A 22,335-nucleotide genomic window follows, 5' to 3' on the forward strand; every position below is an offset into this window, starting at 1 on the left:
AATGTCATGCTTGAGTTGTGGTGATTTTTCTTGGATGTTTGTAAGTTACCAAAACATTGGTATTGTAACTAAAGCTGCATACAGGAAGTAGAATTAATGCAATTCGAAAACAGGTGTAATGCTGGCTCCGGACAGTATTTCTGTTGAAAATTTGGCGTATGGACATTGAACTATTACAAAAAATCTAACCCTTTGACCCCCAATTTTCTCCATAGCTGTTTAGTACTTGGTAAGTTATCTATGGAAAAAACATTGTTTTCATGCACCTTGCGTCTGACGGAAAGTGGCAGTTTATATGTGACACGGGCTTAAAAAGGCTCGGAAACACACATAATTCTGATGATTTTGTTTGAAATAATCAATACTGTATCATTTTTCCTCAACTCATTTGATTGAATGTTCTTGATTTTTCAGAAAAAACACTTTCAACCATTCTGGAAATGTGCTAGGTTTATTTTCTGATTTGCAAGGTGACCAGTTTTCAGACATTGGTTCACTCCTGCTTGTGTACGAGATTGGCCGAGACTTAAACACTGTATATTGCCATCTAAGGGAAACATATTTTATTCTGTATTCTGCTTTCAAGGGGCTATGCCATTTAAAGGTGTACCCAAGGGCCGGATAAACCAAAAGCGGTTCAAAAAAACACTTTGTTGTCATATAATGGCTACATACTGTCATCTAACCATCCTGACATTAAATCTGTAAACCCAGAAAAAGATATTGTCGCCCCGATATTTAACGATTTGATTGCATCGGTGGCTAAAAAGAAAACACGATGGATGGGAAACGGATCCAAACAAAAACTTTGGAAGATTGCAAATCCAAATATGATTGGCATGTCACCGAGAAAACAGAAGACGTTTTACGGTTAAATTGTGGAATTTGCTATGCCAACTTTGACACTTAACTGCTAAACTAGTAAAGCAATGATTCTTTTGAGATGAGGCAGTGGCGTTAGTGTTCATTTAATTAGCTTACTAGTTGGCTTGTGTTTTCTTGTCAACGAAAAATAAAGAAATAGTTTTTAGTCATGAGTTGTAATGTGTAAGTGTATTTGGATCATAATTCAGAATGGAAAACCTAAATACTGTTTAAGAAACGAAATATATTTATTATAATTGCTGCAAATGTTACTGTAAAGTCAGTTATACCCCCTTAGATATCCAAGAACACAGGTACATGTAGTACAGTACTACCTGTACTTTTAGATATGGAAGTACAGGTACTAATTGATTTTCAGCGTTACTCCATTTCTTTCTGTCAGTGGGAGTACCGTTACTTATTTCACAAATCCTTATCTGGAGCTCTGAGTAATAAAGGGTATTATGTTTCCTTTTGAAATGCATTTTATAAAAAATGCACCAGATAATTATGCTGTTTATTGTAACTTTATTATTACACATGTTCTCATTCAATGATTCCATTAATCAGTTTGACCGGTGTTTGGTTTTATTGAATTATTATCATGTTTAAAAAATATCCGAAGAACTTCAAAAATACATAAGCCTATTAAAACAAGGGCTGTTTGTAAAACATGCATGCCCCCCATATGGGCTGTCCGTTGTACTGGCAGCCTTTGTGTGAATACGACTTTTGTCACTGTGACCTTGACCTTTGACCTAGTGACGTGAAAATCAATAAGGGTCATCTGCAAGTCACGATCAATGTACCTATGAAGTGTCATGATTCTAGGCAAAAGCGTTCTTGAGTTATCATCCGAAAATCATTTTACTATTTCGGGTCACCGTGACCTTGACCTTGTGACCTCAAAATCAATAGGGGTCATCTGCGAGTCATGATCAATCCACCTATGAAGTTTCATGATCCTAGGCATATGCGTTCTTGAGTTATCATCCGAAAATCATTTTACTATTTCGGGTCACCTTGACCTTTGACCTAGTGACCTGAAAATCAATAGGGGTCATCTGCGAGTCATGATCAATCCACCTATAAAGTTTCATGTTCCTAGGCATATGCCTTCTTGAATTATCATCCGAAAATCATTTTTCTATTTCGGGTCACCATGACCTTGATCTTTGACCTAGTAACCTCAAAATCATTAGGGGTCATCAGCAAGTCATGATCAATCTACACATGAAGTTTCATGATCCTAGGCGTATGCGTTCTTTAGTTATCATCCAGAAACCATTTTACTATTTCGGGTCACCGTGACCTTGACCTTTGACCTAGGGACCTCAAAATCAATAGGGGTCATCTGCGAGTCATGATCAATCTACCCATGAAGTTTCATGATCCTAGGCGTATGCGTTCTTGAGTTATAATCCGGAAACCATTTTACTATTTCGGGTCACCGTGACCTTGACCTTTGACCTAGTGACCTCAAAATCAATAGGGGTCATCTGCAAGTCATGATCAATGTACCTGTGAAGTTTCATGATCCTAGGCCCAAGCGTTCTTGAGTTATCGTCTGACAACCACCTGGTGGACGGACGGACCGACCGACTGACCTACCGACCACATGAGCAAAGCAATATACCCCCTCTTCTTCGAAGGGGGGCATAATAACAGATTAGCATTGTATTATTACTAGGACAATCGCCGGTGAATTTCTGAATTGTTGGCATGTGGCTTCAGAACAAAAGGCCACTGGGTGTGTTAATTGCCCATTCTACCAAGTGACAATGTCTGCTTCTTTAATTTACTCCCGATGTTTTGATAAGCATGTGTCAACCTAAAAGTTTTGTATATTCGTAAACAGATTATAAGTAGCAAAGTAGGTCACGTAGCAGAACGAGATTACAGAATAAACGAAAGTACTACAATTATTAATAATAAATTGAAAAAAATGTCTTCTAATACGTAAGAATAATTGATTAAAACACATGGAAATCTAAATGTAATAAGGATCATTTTGTTTTAACCCAATGCGTACAATATCCCTTACAGACTCATTTATTTTTATTGAAAAATTACTTCGTCCATTGTTCATGAATTATAAATACATTTTCGGAAAACGCTTCTGAAGGTCACAATATACCAAAAAAATTCCTTAACAAATTCAATGTAAAAGCAACAACTTCAACGAAAAATAAAGTCAAACTTTTGCGCGTAGACACCCCTATACCTTTTCTTAAAGAGCATGCCAAGCCGAATGGATTTACTAAATAAACAAGGGCTGTTTGTAAAACATGCATGCCCCCCATATGGGCTGTCCGTTGTAGTGGCAGCCATTGTGTGAATACATTTTTTGTCACTGTGACCTTTGACCTAGTGACCTGAAAATCAATAGGGGTCATCTGTGAGTCACGATCAATGTACGTATGAAGTGTCATGATCCTAGGCAAAAGCGTTTTTGAGTTATCATCCGAAAATCATTTTACTATTTCGGGTCACCGTGACCTTGACCTTTGACCTTGTGACCTCAAAATCAATAGGGATCATCTGCGAGTCATTATCAATCTACCTGTGAAGTTTCATGATCCTAGGCATATGCGTTCTTGAGTTATCATCCGAAAACCATTTTACTATTTTGGGTCACCGTGACCTTGACCTTTGACCTAGTGACTTCAAAATCAATAGGGGTCATCTGCGAGTCATGATTAATCTACCCATGAAGTTTCATGATCCTAAGCGTATGCATTCTTGAGTTATCATCCGGAAAACATTTTACTATTTCGGGTCACCGTGACCTTGACCTTTGACCTAGTGACCTCAAAATCTATATGGGTCATCTGCAAGTCATGATCAATGTACCTATGAGGTTTCATGATCCTAGACGTATGCGTTCTTGAGTTATCATTCAAAAACCATTTTACTATTTCGGGTCACCGTGACCTTGACCTAGTGACCTCAAAATCAATAGGTGTCATCTGCGAGTCATGATCAATGTACCTATGAAGTTTCATGATCCTAGGCCCAAGCGTTCTTGAGTTATCGTCTGACAACCACCTGGTGGACGGACCGACCGACCGACCGACCGACATTAGCAAAGCAATATACCCCCTCTTCTTCGAAGGGAGGCATAAAAAGATAGGTCATCCAGTATGTAAGAAAGAACTCGACGCGAATCAACTGTCACTGTTTTAAGGCCACCTTTTTACCGGCTGATCTCCAGTTGATGAGGGTTTCCTGCCATCTGTCAAAATCTCATGTAGTCTCCAACCTATAAGCAAAACACTAAATTTGTAGTATACAACAATGTTTTCCCTACCACATGCACACAGAAATATTCAAAAATAAAGTCATGGCAAGTGCCCATACAGAGAATTGTGTCTTCAAATAAATGACGTTCCATTCTTTAGAGGGTATAGCATTGAACACAAAAATGATTTAGTATATTGTAACCTAAAGGAGAAATAAATTCTGATTAAAATGTGTTTTTATTGCATATTATTATCTTTCTATTCATATTGCACCAATATATTAAGTTTGGCTGGATTATCTGTCCATTTGGCCATTTTATATCATATTTATACACGCTGGCGTTTTCCGTCCTGTAAAAGCTTAAATGTCCCTTTAAAATTTAAAGCTGTTGTGTTCAATATCTGCAACAATATACCAAAACAAACCAAATGGATAGGCACATGGGGCTTATGCGGGGTGGGGAAAGAATGAATTTGTTAGATATTTTCACCATAATTTTGATAATGTCTCTTTAGTGTTTTTTTTTTTTTAATCACCCCAAAAATGTCAATTTCAAAGCAAAAAAATAATCCAATTTCATCCAAAACAATAAACAAATTAGTAACAAGGGACAAAATTGTCACAAAACCAGGTTTTCATTGTGAAAAAAAAATCTGATAAAGGGAGAAAACTCAAACTGAACTTTTGAAATGACCAAAAAAAATTAACCCCCTTTGTAAGTTTTTTTTTTTTTTTTAAATCTATTTTTAGTCGTGGCGACCTTGACATTGGGGATATTGACGTGATTCTTTCGTGGGACACACCGTCCCATGATGGTGAACAAATGTGCCAAATGATTTTAAAATCTCACAATGAATGACATAGTTATGGCCAGGACAAGCTCATTTATGGCCATTTTTGACCTTTGAACTCAAAGTGTGACCTTGACCTTGGAGATATCGACGTAATTATTTCGCGCGACACACCGTCCAATGATGGTGAACAAATGTGCCAAATGATTTTAAAATCTGACGATGAACGACATAGTTATGGCTCGGACAAGCTCATTTATGGCCATTTTTGACCTTTGAACTCAAAGTGTGACCTTGACCTTGGAGATATCGACGTAATTATTTCGCGCGACACACCGTCCAATGATGGTGAACAAATGTGCCAAATGATTTTAAAATCTGACAATGAACGACATAGTTATGGCCCGGACAAGCTTATTCCGCCAGCCCGCCCGCCAGCCAGCCAGCCAGCCAGCCAGCCCGCCCGCATTCGCCAATCTAATAACCAGTTTTTTCCTTCGGAAAACCTGGTTAAAAATGAGAGATCAAAGATTCTTTAAAGTGTGGAAATCAATAAGCTTCCAATAACTTGTTGTTGCGCAACAATAAAAGTGTGAAATCTTGAAAGCGCCTCGGAGCCCCTTTATTTACCAGCAGCCAATGATATATTCTAGCATATAATGTCGTGGGTGCCTTTAAACTGCAGCAGATGGTCAATATGCACTGCCAGCTCTCATTTAGAGGTTCAAGAGAATACATAATTTCATATTTTGGGCACAAAATAAGTACTTTTGACTATTTTTATGGTGGCAATCAGGTCAAAATGGAGGTTCATAACCGAGCGAAAGAAAAAATGCTAATGTTGGGTGTTTAGACTGGAAGGAAAGGTTAAAATGAACAAGATACATATCTGTAGGCAAGCATTATAAGCTTAGCAATGAGGTTCCATGTACTAACAGGGGCAGAAAGGGAGCTCAGATCAATGTAGGCTTCCTGAAAGGGGTTTCTAGTACTTCTTCTGGGGACACAGCTTCACGCAGAATTCTCAATACAAAAAATATCATCGATCCATGTCACCTTTGTATGCAAAAACACGCGCATAAGGTCAATACTTCCCTTACATCACTGAATGAGAGAAGCATGTACCAAATAAAAAAACAAAACTGGTTGCTGAAAGTGCCACATTTTGGCAAAAAGATCCCTCTAAGGTAATTACATGATGAAGGGGACACTTGCTACAACAATACTATGTTTAAGTCTGACGCGACATCCTTTCAAGCCAGAACATTAACAGTAAGCATTTTGTGAGAAAACGATATCAAACACAAGCTAATTGTAGAGTTACAAGTAGCAAATCAACTCAGCTGTACTGCATACATGCTCAGGAACAAGGATAAACCTGTTAAGTGCCAACTTCCCCTGCCAGCAAAGCACGAGCTTTACGTGTCGGAACGCGGAACTATAGATTCAAACTGCACGGAGAATTGCACAACGGCAAGGGTTTGAGTGACCACAAACCTGATTATGGCAGTATTTCACACCCTAAGCATCATTTATATGCTTATTTGCTTGTGTACATGATAATAATTTAGTATTATTACCTGTTTTGCCATCAATAACCCTTATGCAGTGGCCCTCGGCTTAGTCGCAGACATTTCTCTACCTGAAAAAGTCAAAATACCCAATAGAAATAGATATAAAATGAAAAAAACACATGCATTGATGTATTTTAAGTGTATTTCTATAAATAATATGAAGTGATATATCTTGTTATATTCATGATTTACGCACAAGCTATTGTTGCGTTACTGGATCACGGAGACCCAGGCGTTGAATTCTGACTTCATGTAGCACATTAATGCTACACGGTCAACCAAAATGCCTTTGAATTTAAGTTGGATAGCAATTTAGCCCTTATTCGGCTTTATAAGGGTGGGGGATCAACTTGAAAAACAACTATTCCAGGTCAAATCATCTGAATTCATGCATTTAGTGCACTTATAATCTTCTCTTTTGCTAAGAAATGACCAAAAATCAGATTTCCCAGTCATTTTTTGCACTTGCAGATGATTTTTCATTTTTACTTTAAGTGAGTTTAGGTCACAATATACCAAAAGATTTCCTTAACAAATTCAATGTAAAACCGACAACTTCAACGAAAAATAAAGTCAAACTTTTGCGCGTAGACACCCCCATACCCATACATGTACCTTTTCTTAAAGAGCATGCCAAGCCGAATGGATTTAAACAATAAAAAAGATAGGTCATGCAGTATGTAAGAAAGAACTCAACGCGAATCAACAGTCACTGTTTTAAGACCACCTTTTTACCTGCTGATCTCCAGTTGATGTGGGTTTTCTGCCATCTGTCAAAATCTCATGTAGTCTCCAACCTATAAGCAAAACACTGAATTTGTAGTATACAACAATGTTTTCCCTACCACATGCACACAGAAATATTCAAAAATAAAGTCATGGCAATTGCCCATACAGAGAATTGTGTCTTCATATAAATGACGTTCCATTCTTTAGAGGGTATAGCATTGAACACCAAAATGATTTAGTATATTGTAACCTAAAGAAAGTAGAATTAATGCAATTCGAAAACAGGTGTAATGCTGGCTCCGGTCAGTATTTCTGTTGAATATTTGGCGTATGGACATTGAACTATAACAAAAAATCTAACCCTTTGACCCCCAATTTTCTCCATTGCTGTTTAGTACTTGGTAAGTTACCTATGTAAAAAACATTGTTTTCATGCACCTTGCGTCTGACGGAAAGTGGCAGTTTATATGTGAAACGGGCTTAAAAAGGCTCGGAAACACACATAATTCTGATGATTTCGTTTTAAATAATCGATACTATATCATTTTGCCTCAACTTATTTGATTGAATGTTCTTGATTTTTCAGAAGGCACACCCTCAACCATTCTGGAAATGTGCTAGGTTTATTTACTGATTTGCGAGGTGACCAGTTTTCAGACATTGGTTCACTCCTGCTTGTGTACGAGATTGGCCGAGACTTAAACACTGTATATTGCCACCTAAGGGAAACATATTTTATTCCGTATTCTGCTTTCAAGGGGCTATGCCATTTAAAGGTGTACCCAAGGGACAAATTCTTTGGAAAAAAAAACACCTGTTTTTGGTGAAAGTACGATTGTATATGAACTGATACAACTCGCTATATATAACACACATGTTTTTCCCATAATAAGGTAGAAATCATATAATAATATTTGGCTTGTTTGTTTGACCCTTTTTGCGTTAACATGTTTACGTCGTGCTGGTATTCAATATCTCCATAAGTTTGTCATGGTCAATAACCAAGCATGATAGCGCAGTTTGTTAAAGTGGTGTCAACTGTCATATTTTGAATTGCAGCTTAGGCATGTTTGTGTGTGATACTTACTTTTTGTATTGTCTGATTGATTACCAACTTGTTTCTGACAAATGATCATTGTTTAACTTTATAAGTTCTGTTTTATTAAAGTGCAGTTACATAAAAATGTATAATTTGGAAACCCAGTTTTTCCTGCAATAGTCCCTTTAACTAACACTAATGCGTTGATTTGTTCGGAAACAATACATATTTAATGTATTTTATTCTGTTCGCTTAAAGATATTTAAGATACTGCATAATTGAACGTCAGCTGATAAATACACGCCGATTTTAACAAATGTTAAACAACATTCTATCTCAGATAAGTGGCAACACTGTTGAAGCGGAAGCGGTGTTCGTGATCAATATCTTAGCCATCATATTGTGTTAGTACTGTTTCTGAACTCGTCGTGGTTAGTTCATTGTTTACAATATATACCATGTACATTGAATTTGCGATTAAATAAACAACATTCCTGACTTACCGACACACACATGAATGGTCATAATTATGGAAGCTTTTGCATTGTATACGATATAAAATCAGGGGTTTTTTTTTAGACAAAGGGGAAGACGCTGGATGCTGGGTGAAAGGGGAAAATAGAGGGCGAAAGAGACATATTTGGGGAAAAAAATTATCAATGTCTATAACTCATATACTCTGATTTCAGGGTTTTTTCACCACTGTCTGCATCTCCGGAAAATGGAGGCATTCCCAAAGCAAAAAAAAAACGGCCCCATTCCCAATCAAATCTAGATGAAATTTGTCCAAATTACAATAAAGAAGTTTTCTGTCAAAATCATTAAAAAACGTTAGCAAACACAAATGACATTTAGCGTGACTTCCCTTTATCCATTACGTTATATAGCATGCCCTTAACGACTCAGATGTAAGAACGTTTAGTTTGAGGATTCTTCTACCAACATTGACAGCGATAGTGTTAAATGTTCCGCACGACTTTGCAAAAATTAACCGGAACCGCAAACTACACATTCTAATCCAACTCCGTAGACGCTTATTTGTATTTTAACGTGTTTTAGCGACCACCCCAAACAAATGAGCTAGTATTGCGATGGATAATAAAGCAATCAAAATTATCAATAATCGGTTTAAAACTGATATAAATGCTCAAGAACGATATGTTTGGTGAAAAATGATATTATTGGAGGGGAAATTGTATTTTGTGGGGAAAAAATTCTGGTAGGGGAAGACTATCGGCGTCACTTTCACTTTTAAAAAAACCCTGAAAATATGCTTTATTGCAGCATAATTGTTATATACAGGCCTTTATTTTTAGATCTAATATTAGAAACAAGTGGGTCAAACGTCCAAGGTTACTTTACTGCCCCAATTATTAGGCCAGATTTTAATTGAACAGAAGTCAACAGATCATTTAGCCGGATTTAATTTGACAGCAAGATAACGGATCAAACCCGTAAAACTGAAATTACACAATGCAAAAAACTTACAAAATGCATGACAAAATAATCCGTAAAATAACAGCGTTACACAACAATTAAAAATGTAATCTTAGGCCTTTAGCATTATACAAGTATTGCATACAGTACAGGCAATGTGTACTTTGACAAAAACGCGTGTCCCATTGGTCAATTTTCCCGATGGGTGACATTTCGCGGGGGGCGGACACACTACTGACCGCGGTGTTCGGCGAACACCCGAAATTGCCGCGATTGCACGTTATCGTTAACAGGAACACCTGTAATCACCGCAATGCTGCGCAGCCACCGTAAACACCTGTCTGCGAGGGTCATTCACACGTTTTAAATGTACATGTACAAAATAAAATCATATACTTTATGTACATGTAGATATTAAGTGCACATTTTTTATGTGTACTTAAACTCAGGCAGTACATTAAGTCGGAAACTAAAACTAAGCGTTTAGATGATCAATACGATTAACTTTTATGGTGTTAATCAATGCAATTGCCCTTTTTGTTTTCACAAAATTGGGTTTCATTTTTCCCGATTTCCAGAAAATGACTTGTACATGTTGCATGAAATCTAAATATAGCGTGTTTGATTTTAATTTTATTCAGATGAAATGTCAATTCCAAATCATTCGCGAGCTACCCCGGTACTTGAGAAGAAATTCACTACGAAACTTTAAATCGAAATTAAAAGATCCCAATGTTGTCTGCGCTACGAAGATTTTGTGTCAAAAATAAATACACCCACGCCAATTTTTGCGCGCTTTTTATGGTTCAGAACAAAGAAAATGAAAATATCATGGGCATATATACATGTTTTTATTTGTGGCTACAATTTGTAACAGAACATGAACTCTACACAACGAGCACACTAGGCGTCAGGTGATTTACGAATGTTGGAATACACCTGTTCTTATTGGGCGCTTATTTCATCAAATCTTTAATTCAGGGCTTAACATTAACCGAATAACCAACTTGCCCTGCTGGGCAAGTACTTAGAAAATCTACTTGCCCTGAACGTAAAGCCGCTTGCCCAAACATGAAATATCACATTAACTGCAGGGATTTCAATAGACGCAGTATCCTGCGTTTTGACGCGAGCAAATTAAAAATGACTCGTTTTTGACGCAACCCTTTTTTCTGCTGTGCGTCATTTTGACGCATCGAAAATTAGACCCGTGCGTCAGTCAGTTAACATATGGAGCTCCATGGTAATAAATCCCGCTGTGCTTCTCATTGAAATTAATGTATCAGAATTTGAAACTCGGTCTATAATCGAGAGAATACCCCGGGCGTTGTTTATCTTATCTCATCTCTTCCAATACACATGTCACTGTCTAAATAGTGCGTGTGCACTAACTGGGTTATTAGCAGCCGTGATTACGTGATAATTGATTGACCATCCGATAATTGCAGAGTTTTTTGCAGAATATGCAGACGGCAAGGTTAAAGAAAGTCGGCAAAAATATAGAAAAAACAAAATTGATCAAAGTTCTATTAATTACGTAGATCCACTATTCAGTCCAGCGAGTTTTGTCAGTTTGTTAATCTACCAATAATTACGAGTAATACCCATATATCTTATATAAACTGGAATACCAGTTAATTTTGTTATACTAACAAGTCATAATACTACACATAAACATTGAGAAAACATATTACTTCGATTATATACAAATTATCTGAGTAGAATTAAATTTCTACGTCATGACTTTCGACATTGTAAATTGCTGACGTATTGTAAATTGAATTACTAGTATAACCCGCATTTAATTCAAAGATGGCAATCCAAATTACAAGTAATGGTGATTCAATAATGGAGAAAGCATTAACTGGATTTAACAAACATTTGTTAAGGTTTGTTAAACCAGAAAACAAGAATGAAAATTTGGATTATTAAATTTAAACTACTACAGGTAAGGCATTCTTAAGTGTACATATTTCGGACATGCATAGTATTCAAATAAACAGTAATAGATATACTAGATGTTCCATGCATTTAGATTAAGTTTTGTTACAAAAGCTATCATAGGGATGATGATACTAGTAATATAATGGTGATAAATATGTGTGAAAAGGTGCTACCATACATGTTGTATATCTTAAATTACTGAAATGTGTTAAAAGACTTAAATGTGTTATGATGAAGTTGATTTTAATGAGCATTTATTGTTTTTACAAATAAACATAGAATAGTGATAGAAATAATAAAAGTAATGAAATGAAAAACTTAATGTGGATATTGGTCGCACAAATTATTTATGTTTTGTCATTATCTTTGTGTACCATTAAAAGATGTGTTATGTATCATGGTATTGTTATTTTATAAACAGTATAACTTTTTAAGATATTGTGTTACTCTAAGAGCATATGTTTATCAGAAAAAACATGAATAATACAGACAAAAACACAATAAACACGCTTCAAAATTGACCCCAGCATTTTTCAATTTGACTCCTAAAAATTTCAGTCCAGGGGTCATTGACTCCTGGTTTTTAAAATCTATTGAAATCCCTGAACTAAGAACCTCATTTTTTTTTAAAAGATCAAAATGATACACCACAAAATCTTCTTCAGGGACTACTCTAGTCCTTAAAAATAGGGAGAAGTGACTTCTCCTTTTTCTGAAACAGGGATAAGTCTGGAAAATCAGGGAGACATTTGTGCAAACAATGTCAAAAACAAAACATGTTAATTTCACAACATTTATTATTTCTATCATTATACTATGTTTATTTGTAAGAAAAACAATAAATTCTCACTGAAATCTACTTCATCATGACACATTTAAGTCATTTAAGATATGTACTGTTAGCATCTTTTCATCACATTTATCGTCATTATATTACCATCATACCTATGACTGCTTTTGAAACAAAACACAATCGTAATGCATAGAACATCTATTACTGTTTATCCGAATACTATACATGTCCAAAATATTTACACTTAAGAATGCCTTACCTGTTTTACTTTAATAATCCAAATTGTCCTTGTTGTTATCTGGTTTAACAAACCGTATCAAATGTTTGTTAAATCCAGTTAATGCTTTCTCCATTATTTAATCACCATTACTTGTAATTTGAATCGCCAGCTTTGAATTGAACGCGGGTTAAATGTTACAATACGTCCGCCATTTGCAATGTCGATGGTCATGACGTAGCAATTTAATTCTACTCGGATAATTTATATCTAATCGAGGACATGTGTTTTCTCAATGTTTATGTGTAGTATTATGACTTGTTAGTATAAAAAATGAACTGTGATTCCAGTTTATATAAGACGGGTGTTTAATACTCGTAATTATCGGTGGATTAACAAACTGACAAAACTTGCTTGACTTAATAGTGGATCTACGTAATTAATAGACCTTTGATCAATTTTGTTTTTCTTTAATTATTTTTGCTGACAAACAACAAACAACAAACTTGCTAATCCATAATTGCCTGCGGGCAGCAGCACGCATTGGCAATACTAATCGGGCGGCTTGATTTTCGCTTTTCCGGTCTTGTTTACTAAAAAATTGGGCGATTTGATCTTCGCTTTTCTGGGCTCGTAGGGCAATATCACTGGCGTTAGAGCGAAATTATCGCTCTAGTCGCCCTTAGGATAGTCCCTGCTTCTTTATTCTTGACCATTTAACAAAAAGATTACACCAATTAAAGTCTAAATTAAATGCTCTTTGGGTTTTTTGCACTTGCCCGGGCTGACAACTAGATTATACAATAACTTGCCCGGACCCAACTGTAACTTGCCAGGGGCAATAGGACAACCGTTAATGTTGAGCCCTGTAAATAGAAACATATGCAAAAATTCATTTGATAGTTTTGAGATATGGCGAGCGTTTGTGATTTTTGCATTTCTATCACACTTTTATCGTCAACATTGACCAGAATTTGCATGAAATCGGAAATCTGGGGATTATCGGGTAATGGACAGAGACGGGAATTTTTGCATGTATGCGGTAATTGATTGTGATTGTTCGTAATCGTTGTTAATTTTTTAGACACCAAATGACACCTATAACATTCAAACGCACGGTAGATTCTTTCTGCAAATTGGTACCGACCTATGTTTATGTTCAATTATTTTATTTTTAGGGAGCATGATGAACACTGCGGTAGATATTATGGGTCCGCGCTGATTCGCGGTGTCCACCTTATGGTAACAACCCCGGCGAATATTTGATCTGAACACCCATCGCGGGGGTCGAACACCGTAAAATGACACCGCAACAAGTGGCGTTTGTCAAAGTACACGTTGCCTGTACTGTAGATGTACATAAGATTTTACTGTCCATCACTATGAGCATTTAGAATTCAAAACAATAAAAGGCAGTACTGAACGTTTAAGGAATGATGGATTTAGTTGAGTTATTCAAATAATTACGACCAAATAACAGCATATCACATTAATGTTGCAATAACTACATTTAACTTACACAACGGTGAGACCAATTAGATTTGACTGGATATCGAGGTATGCATGGCGTTGTAGATGGCTGTAAAATGATACAAAACATTGGTAAATAAAAAGGAACTGGATCTATCATGTATTACACTAGTCCAAATAATTAGACGTAATCTACCGATTACGTCTAAACGCCTATCGTCGTTTTCCTATAGCAAATTGATTTCAACTTAAACTTCAGTTTTTTTCGTTAAATCTTTGCTTATGCATAAAATTATCATTAATTAGACATAAATGTGAGCGATTACCTCTTAAATGTGTAAAAATTGTGCTTTTAAACCACTTTTGTACATTTTAAAAATAAACATACACAACACACGAAGTGTGGTTGTCGTTTATAGAATTACATTGAATTATCTTGAACGAAATTATTTTTTGAATAGGTTACACATAACCAATTGTTGTTGTACAACAAACCACATCACTTTTTAGCTTTCTGTACTCTTTAATTAAATGAAACCTATATGTGTGTGTTAAAACTACCAGTTGTATGCATCATTTATTGTTGTGCAACGTAATGAAATGTATTATTTAATAAAAATGTGTTTGACAGCAAACACGGAATAATACTTAAAGGGATCTTTTCACGTTTTGATAAATTGAAAAAATTGAAAAAAAGTGTTTCAGATTCGCAAATTTTCGTTTTACTTGTGATTTTTGTGAGGAAACAGTAATACTGAACATTTACCATGGTCTAATATAGCCATTATACGCATCTTTTGGCGATTTAAAAACCTGAAAATTATAAAGCGTTGCAACGTGAAACGATTGAATAATATGGAGAATTCTGTTTTTGTCGTTTAATTTTGTGAAACTACAAAGATTGCTTATATAAAGTTTAAAATAGGTCGCTTATACATACTTGGCACGATGGCCGAGCGGTCTAAGTGGTTTTTACTCCAGGACTCCGTGGGTCACTGGTTCGAGCCCTGATGCGGGCTACTTTTTTTTCCCTTTTAATAACTTTTATTCTTGATTGTTTACTGGAGCTTTTTAGATCCAATGCAGGGCTCAACATTAACGGTTGTCCGATTGACCCTGGCAAGTAAAAGTTGGGTTCGGGCAAGTTACATGTATTTTATAATCTAGTTGTCCGCCCGGGCAAGTGCAAAAAAGAACAAAGACAAACATGTGTTTTTGTGGTTAAAGCCTAAATAGTACAAATAATCACAAACGATTTGCCTTATGCACGAATTTACCTCGGCGATTGTTGTTTGCGGAAGTCCGAACTAACTACGCATGGTGCGCATGCATTTCCAAATTTATTTTTTGAAACGCCGTAAATGGCTTGGGATTCCAAACATCAGTTTCAAATAATATTGTGTTTATCTTTTTCATTTATATTCAGTTACACATAACATCGTTGGTGTTTTCAGTCACAAAGAAAACTACTTAAATTATATAACTATATTGAAACAACAACAAATAGCTTCGGTACATATATATATATTATATTTTGCTACATATATTTTCTTTTGCTTTACGTCAATTGACATTTTTGATACGGTTCACGTGTTGTTCACAGTACTGTTAGCAGACGAGAATTTTCTGAAATGTCTAGTTTATTTAGCTTTGTCTTTACAAGTAACTTTTAAGTCTAAGTTGCTGATGAAGACGTGGAGGAGAATGATTAATTACACTTCAACACCGTTATTTCGAACACAGATAAGCCGAAGTCACCGTTATTTCGAAGTATTATTCGGGTCCCGATTTTGGTTCTTCTTTGTTTAATGTAAAATTTCATTGTTAATCCGAACTTCGTTAAACCGAAGAAATCGTTATTTCGAAGTGATTCAGTCGGTCCCAACACTATAATTCGCACCTTATTATCAATCTTTAATCCGAAGTCAAAACTGCAAAATACTGAGCGTATTTTCACACTTTGTTGTGGCGCGTCAAAAGCCGATAATTACACCTTTGTCGTCTGTGCGAAAGCTGGTGTTCAGAGAGACATTGCGTATTGGTAAAAAAAAGTTAATTCATTTCCGAAAATGTATTCATATGTTTGTATGTCTGATAATTTGTGCTATTCGTTATATTTTATATGTTCTGTAATTAGACAAAAATACAAAAAACAAGAAAAAGAATCTTTTTATTCCTCCGTTTGTTACAAGTGGAAATCTATTGCTATATGACTAGTTTACGCTTTTAAGTTAGCAACGTTCTTAACAGAATCAAAAAAGCCTTCTGTCAAATGTTTTTTTCGAATTATCGTTAATCCGAAGTTTTTTTAACGGTCCCGACGACTTCGAAATAACGGTGTTGAAGTGTATTTCATTAATAAGCAAACATTGGAACAAATCTACATTTAGACTTAATGAGACTTTAATTCCTGTAATCATTTTGTTAAATGTGCAAACATAAAAAAGGTTTTGTGGGGTATCATTTTGATCTTTATTAAAATATGAGGTTTACAGTTAATGTGATATTTAATGTTTGGGCAAGTGGCTTTACGTTCAGGGCAAGTAGATTTTCTTAGTACTTGCCCGGCAGGGCAAGTTGGTTTTAAGGTGAATGTTGAGCCCTGCAATGTTTATATTTATCAATATAAAGCATTTAATAACAAACTTCAAAACAGCCAAAATCTGTGAAAAGGCCCCTTTAATAAAACATTTTTTAAACAATATATGGTAGGTGTTTATTTCGATCTAAAACGCCATATGAGGCCCACGAGAACAACATATTTTCATAAGAAATCAACCAAAAGAAAACAAAAATGCAGAAATACGCACCAGCCCTATGCTCACAAGCACACACTCACAAGTAAACAAAACCAAAGACCTATAGATATCTATAGGTCTTTGACAAAACATACATAAACGTACATGAACAAAATTTAAATCTTGAATAAAGGTGGAGAAGCTCATTATGAGTGAGACATAATAATCTTCGAAACATAATACTGATAATCGAATAGTTCATTAGAAGCGAAAAAAAGCCTCCGACACTGTATTAATGGACATACACTATACTTAAATCCTTTAGATAATTTACCCTTTCTCGTTCTATCAACCTATTTATAGTGTTTTTCCCAGGAGGGCAAAGGGGCATGGCGCATTACTTTCAAAAAGGGCATTTTAGCGCGCAGTTTAGGCAAAAAAGGGCAAAAACGTTCCATGTTATTTGCTCCACGAAGCAGTTGTGGAAAAAATAACATATAAACAAGCACATTTAATGGTAATAGATGTATTTAACTTACTATGATTTATATTAATATATTTACCTTGCAATGAACATTTAAGTTCCATGCTGTTTCAATAAACTGTAAAGCACGACAAACATAATAAAGCAATATATGCATATGAATCTGATTATACACAGATCCACTAACATATAAATGAAACCATGTTTGTCTTATCCCATTTTCTAACAATAATCTCGACAGATGTTTAAAATAAAATTGCGAGTAAATTGATCTCTAACAATATGCAAACACTCGTTTCCGTGACATACATCCACCGAGTAGATTACAAATAAATAAATTATGTTGTTGCTATCTAAAACATTTTTATGCATCGTTGATTATCACAGACATTTCATTTATTCCTTCTTAATGTATAATCTCCATCGTTAGTTCGATCGTTTACGACGTTATTTGCCATTTTTGCCGAGTCACAATTTAATTCTGTATAGTCCGCCATGTTGATAAAATGTCAAATGATGTAAGCGACAGGTGCGCATAGCAACGTTAAATCGTATACGCGATTAGTATTTTGTTAAATTGGTATATGTCTCGGTAATTATTTCAATAATTAGATCTAATTATCTCAAAGACGAAATCGATAAAGAATAAATTTGTTTGTGAATTTAAAAGTAATTATGCGTAAAAAAATATGTTTTGATATAACTGAATAATGCATGCAAAGCACAATTGCCACAAGAATAACATCGAGTTTTTCATCAAATGTCTCCGAAGTAATGATTATATCGTGGAGGAGTACACATTGCCGAGCGAAAAGTGCGCTTGGTATAACATAGCCTCCGGCATTATCGATTGATACTGACACGGAGTTATTCACGCATGCCTAATTCACAGCTTTGGGGCAGCCAGTAAGACCTAATCGAGCACTGTTATAGATTAAATCTGCTCAATTAAATATAGTCGATTAGACATTGACGCCTCTCGAGTAAATCAAGCACAGTCGGAGCGTCACAGACAATCAAGGAAGCTGTTTTTGCGGACCAAGTTAGATCGTAAGGCAAATTTCGTGGCGAAATTTGCCTTTGAAAAAAAGGGCGCGTGGCGAAATTTGCCTTTAAAAAGGGCAGCGTGGCGATCCGGGAGGGCGGCGTGGCTTTTCGTCACGCTAAAATGGCCTGGGAAAAACACTTGTGCATACTGCTTACTCTAAATGCAAATATATTCTTGGTTTGGGGATTTCAATGTTATTTCTGTGATCATGGAGTCTAAGTGCAAGATTTAAACAAGAGGGCCTGAAAGGCCCAAGGTATCCCCCGCAACATATGCTTTGTTTGAAGATGGGTGCAAATTGGACGGATGAACATAATGATAGATGGACGGACGGAGGACAATAACACAAAACTAAGACAATGGAAGGTTCTTAAGGGCACAAAAGTGCCGGACGGACAGCCGAACGGAGGACAACGCCAAAACAATATCCCTCCGCCTCTGGCGCGGTAATATATTCATACCAAGTTTCAAAGAAATCCGCCAAAGCGCTTCCAAGATATGGCTCCGGACACAAAAATGCCTATAGTAGAAAGCATTTTTTCAAGATACATGTACAAAGGGCCATAAGTCTGTTTTTAACAGATGGTGTACAATGCCATTTGGCGTGCATCATCCTCTTATGCATATATATACTCATACCAAGTTTAAATGAAATCCGCCAAAGCACTTCCAAGATATGGCTCCGGACACAAAAGTGCCTATAGTAAAAAGCATTTTTTCAAGATACAAAGGGCCATAAGTCTGTTTTTAACAGATGGTATACAATGCCATTTGGCGTGCATCATCCTCTTATGCATATATATACTCATACCAAGTTTCAATGAAATCCGCCAAAGAACTTCCAAGATATGGCTCCGGACACTAAAAAGCATTTTTTCAAGATACAAAGGGCCATAAGTCTGTTTTTAACAGATGGTGTACAATGCCATTTGGCGTGCATCATCCTCTTATGCATATATATACTCATACCAAGTTTAAATGAAATCCACCAAAGAACTTCCAAGATATTGCTCCGGACACAAAAGTACCGGACGGACGAACGGACAGTCGGACGGACGGACAACGCCAAAACAATATCCCTCCGCCTCTGGCGGGGGATAAAAAGTATGTTGTTTTGCTTGCGGTTGTTGAAGCCAAAACGGGGCTTCCCAGCTGGCACAGCTGCTGATATTCGGATCTTATTCAGACCTTATTCTTTACCGTTGCGCGTTTTACGATATCGGATTATAGGCGAGAATACAACTCAGTGAAACTATTCAATTTCTTATACAACATTGAGAATATTAACAGTTATTGAAATTAACAATACATGTATCAGCGACGTCTTTTAAAGACTAAACACCTTTTCAGTTATCGAATTTAACATGTCAATAAAATATATTAATACCCAAAAAGGTTTTATTTAATATTGTTCACATTAAACCTTTAAATGAAAGTGTCGCTTTAACTATTTTCCGTGTCTTAACTTTATAAGCCGCGAATCGTTTGCTAAAAACAGTTAACAAAAAGGGCTACACGTTCTAATTCTTAATGAAATACAAAAATAAGTACAACATTATTGATAACGTCCATAAACACACACGGCAAGATCAAAGTTTTAATGGAAAACTAATATGACATTCCATGTAAATTATTATTTTCGTCTAAATCGAATACTATATATAGAGAAATAATGTATTTATAACCGACCAATGAGGTAACATTATGCAACTTTCAATTTACACAGTGCTATATGGCAACAATATGGAATTTGAACAGTGGTAGTGTTTAAAGGTCTGGACTATCATTACTTGTAAGTTTGTATAAACATTCTTCTAATGCAATTAGTAAAACAAGGGCTGTTTGTAAAACATGCATGCCCCCCATATTAGTGCTGCAACAATACGCCAAAAACCGTATTGCAATATATTGTCAGTTCTAAAACCTGTATTGCAATATATCGCAATATATTGCTAACTTGTACCAAATTTATAATTTGCCAATTATCCAATAATCCCGTATATTCCAGTTTTAAAGCAAATTCTGGTATATATTTACTATAAATGTGCTCAAGAATAACAAGAAACACAAACATTCGCAAATTTTCTTAAGTATCAAATACATTTTGGCATTCGTTACATGTACTATTTAAGATGTGATGAAATAACGTCCAACCGGGGCGTTTTTTTCCACTGAACACGCGTAATTCACCTGACGTGATGTTCCCGTTTTTATACAACACAAAATACACCCATACTTTCCATGCAACGTTCTAACATGTCTGTATAATTTTCGCGCGCTTTTTATTGAGACAAAGGATAAAGAACTTTTTATTTGACGCTAGAATTTTTTATTGTCGCATTAGCAGTAAAATTTGGAAGCGTATTTCCGAAATTCGGATTACAAATTTAATAATGCTCAATTCAGAATCAAACGAAACATTTACAGCTGTGCGCAATAATTCAACGATAATCTGTTCAAAAGCATCGAACGAATGCTCCGATGTAACAACGCTACTCCGTATAATAAACTTTCAGAATGCTATTTTTACGAAAAAAATATTTACACTGCTTTGTTTTGTTTACCTTGTTATCATTATTTCGGATGGCTTTTCTGGACGAAATGTGAATGAATTTTTGTAAAATTTTCGTACCGGTATGATGAAAATCGTATCGCAATACAATATGCGGATTTCGTATTGCGATATATACCGATATACCGGTATATTGTTGCAGCACTACCCCATATGGGCTGTCCGTTGTAGTGGCAGCCATTGTGTGAATACGTTTTTTGTCACTGTGACGACCTTTGACCTAGTGACCTGAAAATCAATAGGGGTCATCTGCGAGTCACGATCAATGTACCTATGAAGTGTCATGATCCTTGGCAAAAGCGTTCTTGAGTTATCATCCGAAAATCATTTTACTATTTCGGGTCACCGTGACCTTGACCTTTGACCTTGTGACCTCAAAATCAATAGGGGTCATCTGCGAGTCATGATCAATCTACCTGTGAAGTTTCATGATCCTAGGCATATGCGTTCTTGAGTAATCATCCGAAAACCATTTTACTATTTTGGGTCACCGTGACCTTGACCTTTGACCTAGTGACCTCAAAATCAATAGGGGTCATCTGGGAGTCATGATCAATCTACCCATGAAGTTTCATGATACTAGGCGTATGCGTTCTTGAGTTATCATCCGGAAACCATTTTACTATTTCGGGTCACCGTGACCTTGACCTTTGACCTAGTGACCTCAAAATCAATAGGGGTCATCTGCGAGTCATGATCAATCTACCCATGAAGTTTCATGATCCTGGGCGTATGCGTTCTTGACTTATCTTTCAAAAACCATTTTACTATTTCTGGTCACCGTGACCTTGACCTTTGACCTAGTGACCTCAAAATCAATAGGGGTCATCTGCGAGTCATGATCAATGTACCTATGAAGTTTCATGATCCTAGGCCCAAGCGTTCTTGAGTTATCGTCTGACAACCACCTGGTGGCGGGCCGACCGACAGACAGACCGACATGAGCAAAGCAATATACCCCCTCTTCTTCGAAGGGGGGCATAATAATGTTTATACAGTCGATCGGGTAGTTCCGGATCTATCACCGTCTATCTATTACACGCGTCAACAATTGAAAGACGATTTAGAAACACATTTCCTTGGTAAATGCTTGTACATTTGGTATGAATTTGTTTATTTATTATTATTTTTAAATTCCTGTGATTGATTTTAGTATATGTTAAAGATTTATGGAAATAAAAGCATGAAAATTGCACCTTGTGTACATGTCAGTTGCGGATCAGCTGATTGGGGAAAATCTCAAAACAGTTGTTTATTGTTTAAATACTGTGTTTGTAATAAAAGTTTTTGTATATATATGAAATGTTAAAAAAAAAAGTTTCACATAAATTTGATATATTGTTTCATTGGAATTATATAATCAATACTATTTTGTGACTTCAATGTCGAGAA

At 35.9% G+C, this 22,335-nt stretch overlaps 1 protein-coding gene across 6 annotated transcripts in view; it reads right to left on the reverse strand.

Annotated features, from left to right (window-relative positions):
* The window catches only part of LOC127837725 (uncharacterized), a 110,407-nt gene that overhangs the window by 7,748 nt on the left and 80,324 nt on the right, over positions 1-22,335 (reverse strand). For 2 of the 6 annotated variants that reach the window (XM_052365031.1, XM_052365032.1), the window contains exons 2-5: positions 14,151-14,210; positions 7,208-7,269; positions 6,479-6,540; positions 4,065-4,126 (exon numbers count right to left, since the gene is read on the reverse strand). The exons of 1 other annotated variant lie outside the window; for it this stretch is intronic. In XM_052365031.1, the coding sequence (XP_052220991.1) occupies positions 4,065-4,099 (35 nt within the window). In that variant the 5' untranslated portion in view covers positions 4,100-4,126; positions 6,479-6,540; positions 7,208-7,269; positions 14,151-14,210. The remainder of the gene's footprint in view (positions 1-4,064; positions 4,127-6,478; positions 6,541-7,207; positions 7,270-14,150; positions 14,211-22,335) is intronic. 3 more of the 6 variants (XM_052365035.1, XM_052365034.1, XM_052365030.1) reach the window with 2 other exon arrangements.

This window comes from Dreissena polymorpha, chromosome 7 (assembly GCF_020536995.1).
Source record: "Dreissena polymorpha isolate Duluth1 chromosome 7, UMN_Dpol_1.0, whole genome shotgun sequence".
NCBI lineage: Eukaryota > Metazoa > Mollusca > Bivalvia > Myida > Dreissenidae > Dreissena > Dreissena polymorpha.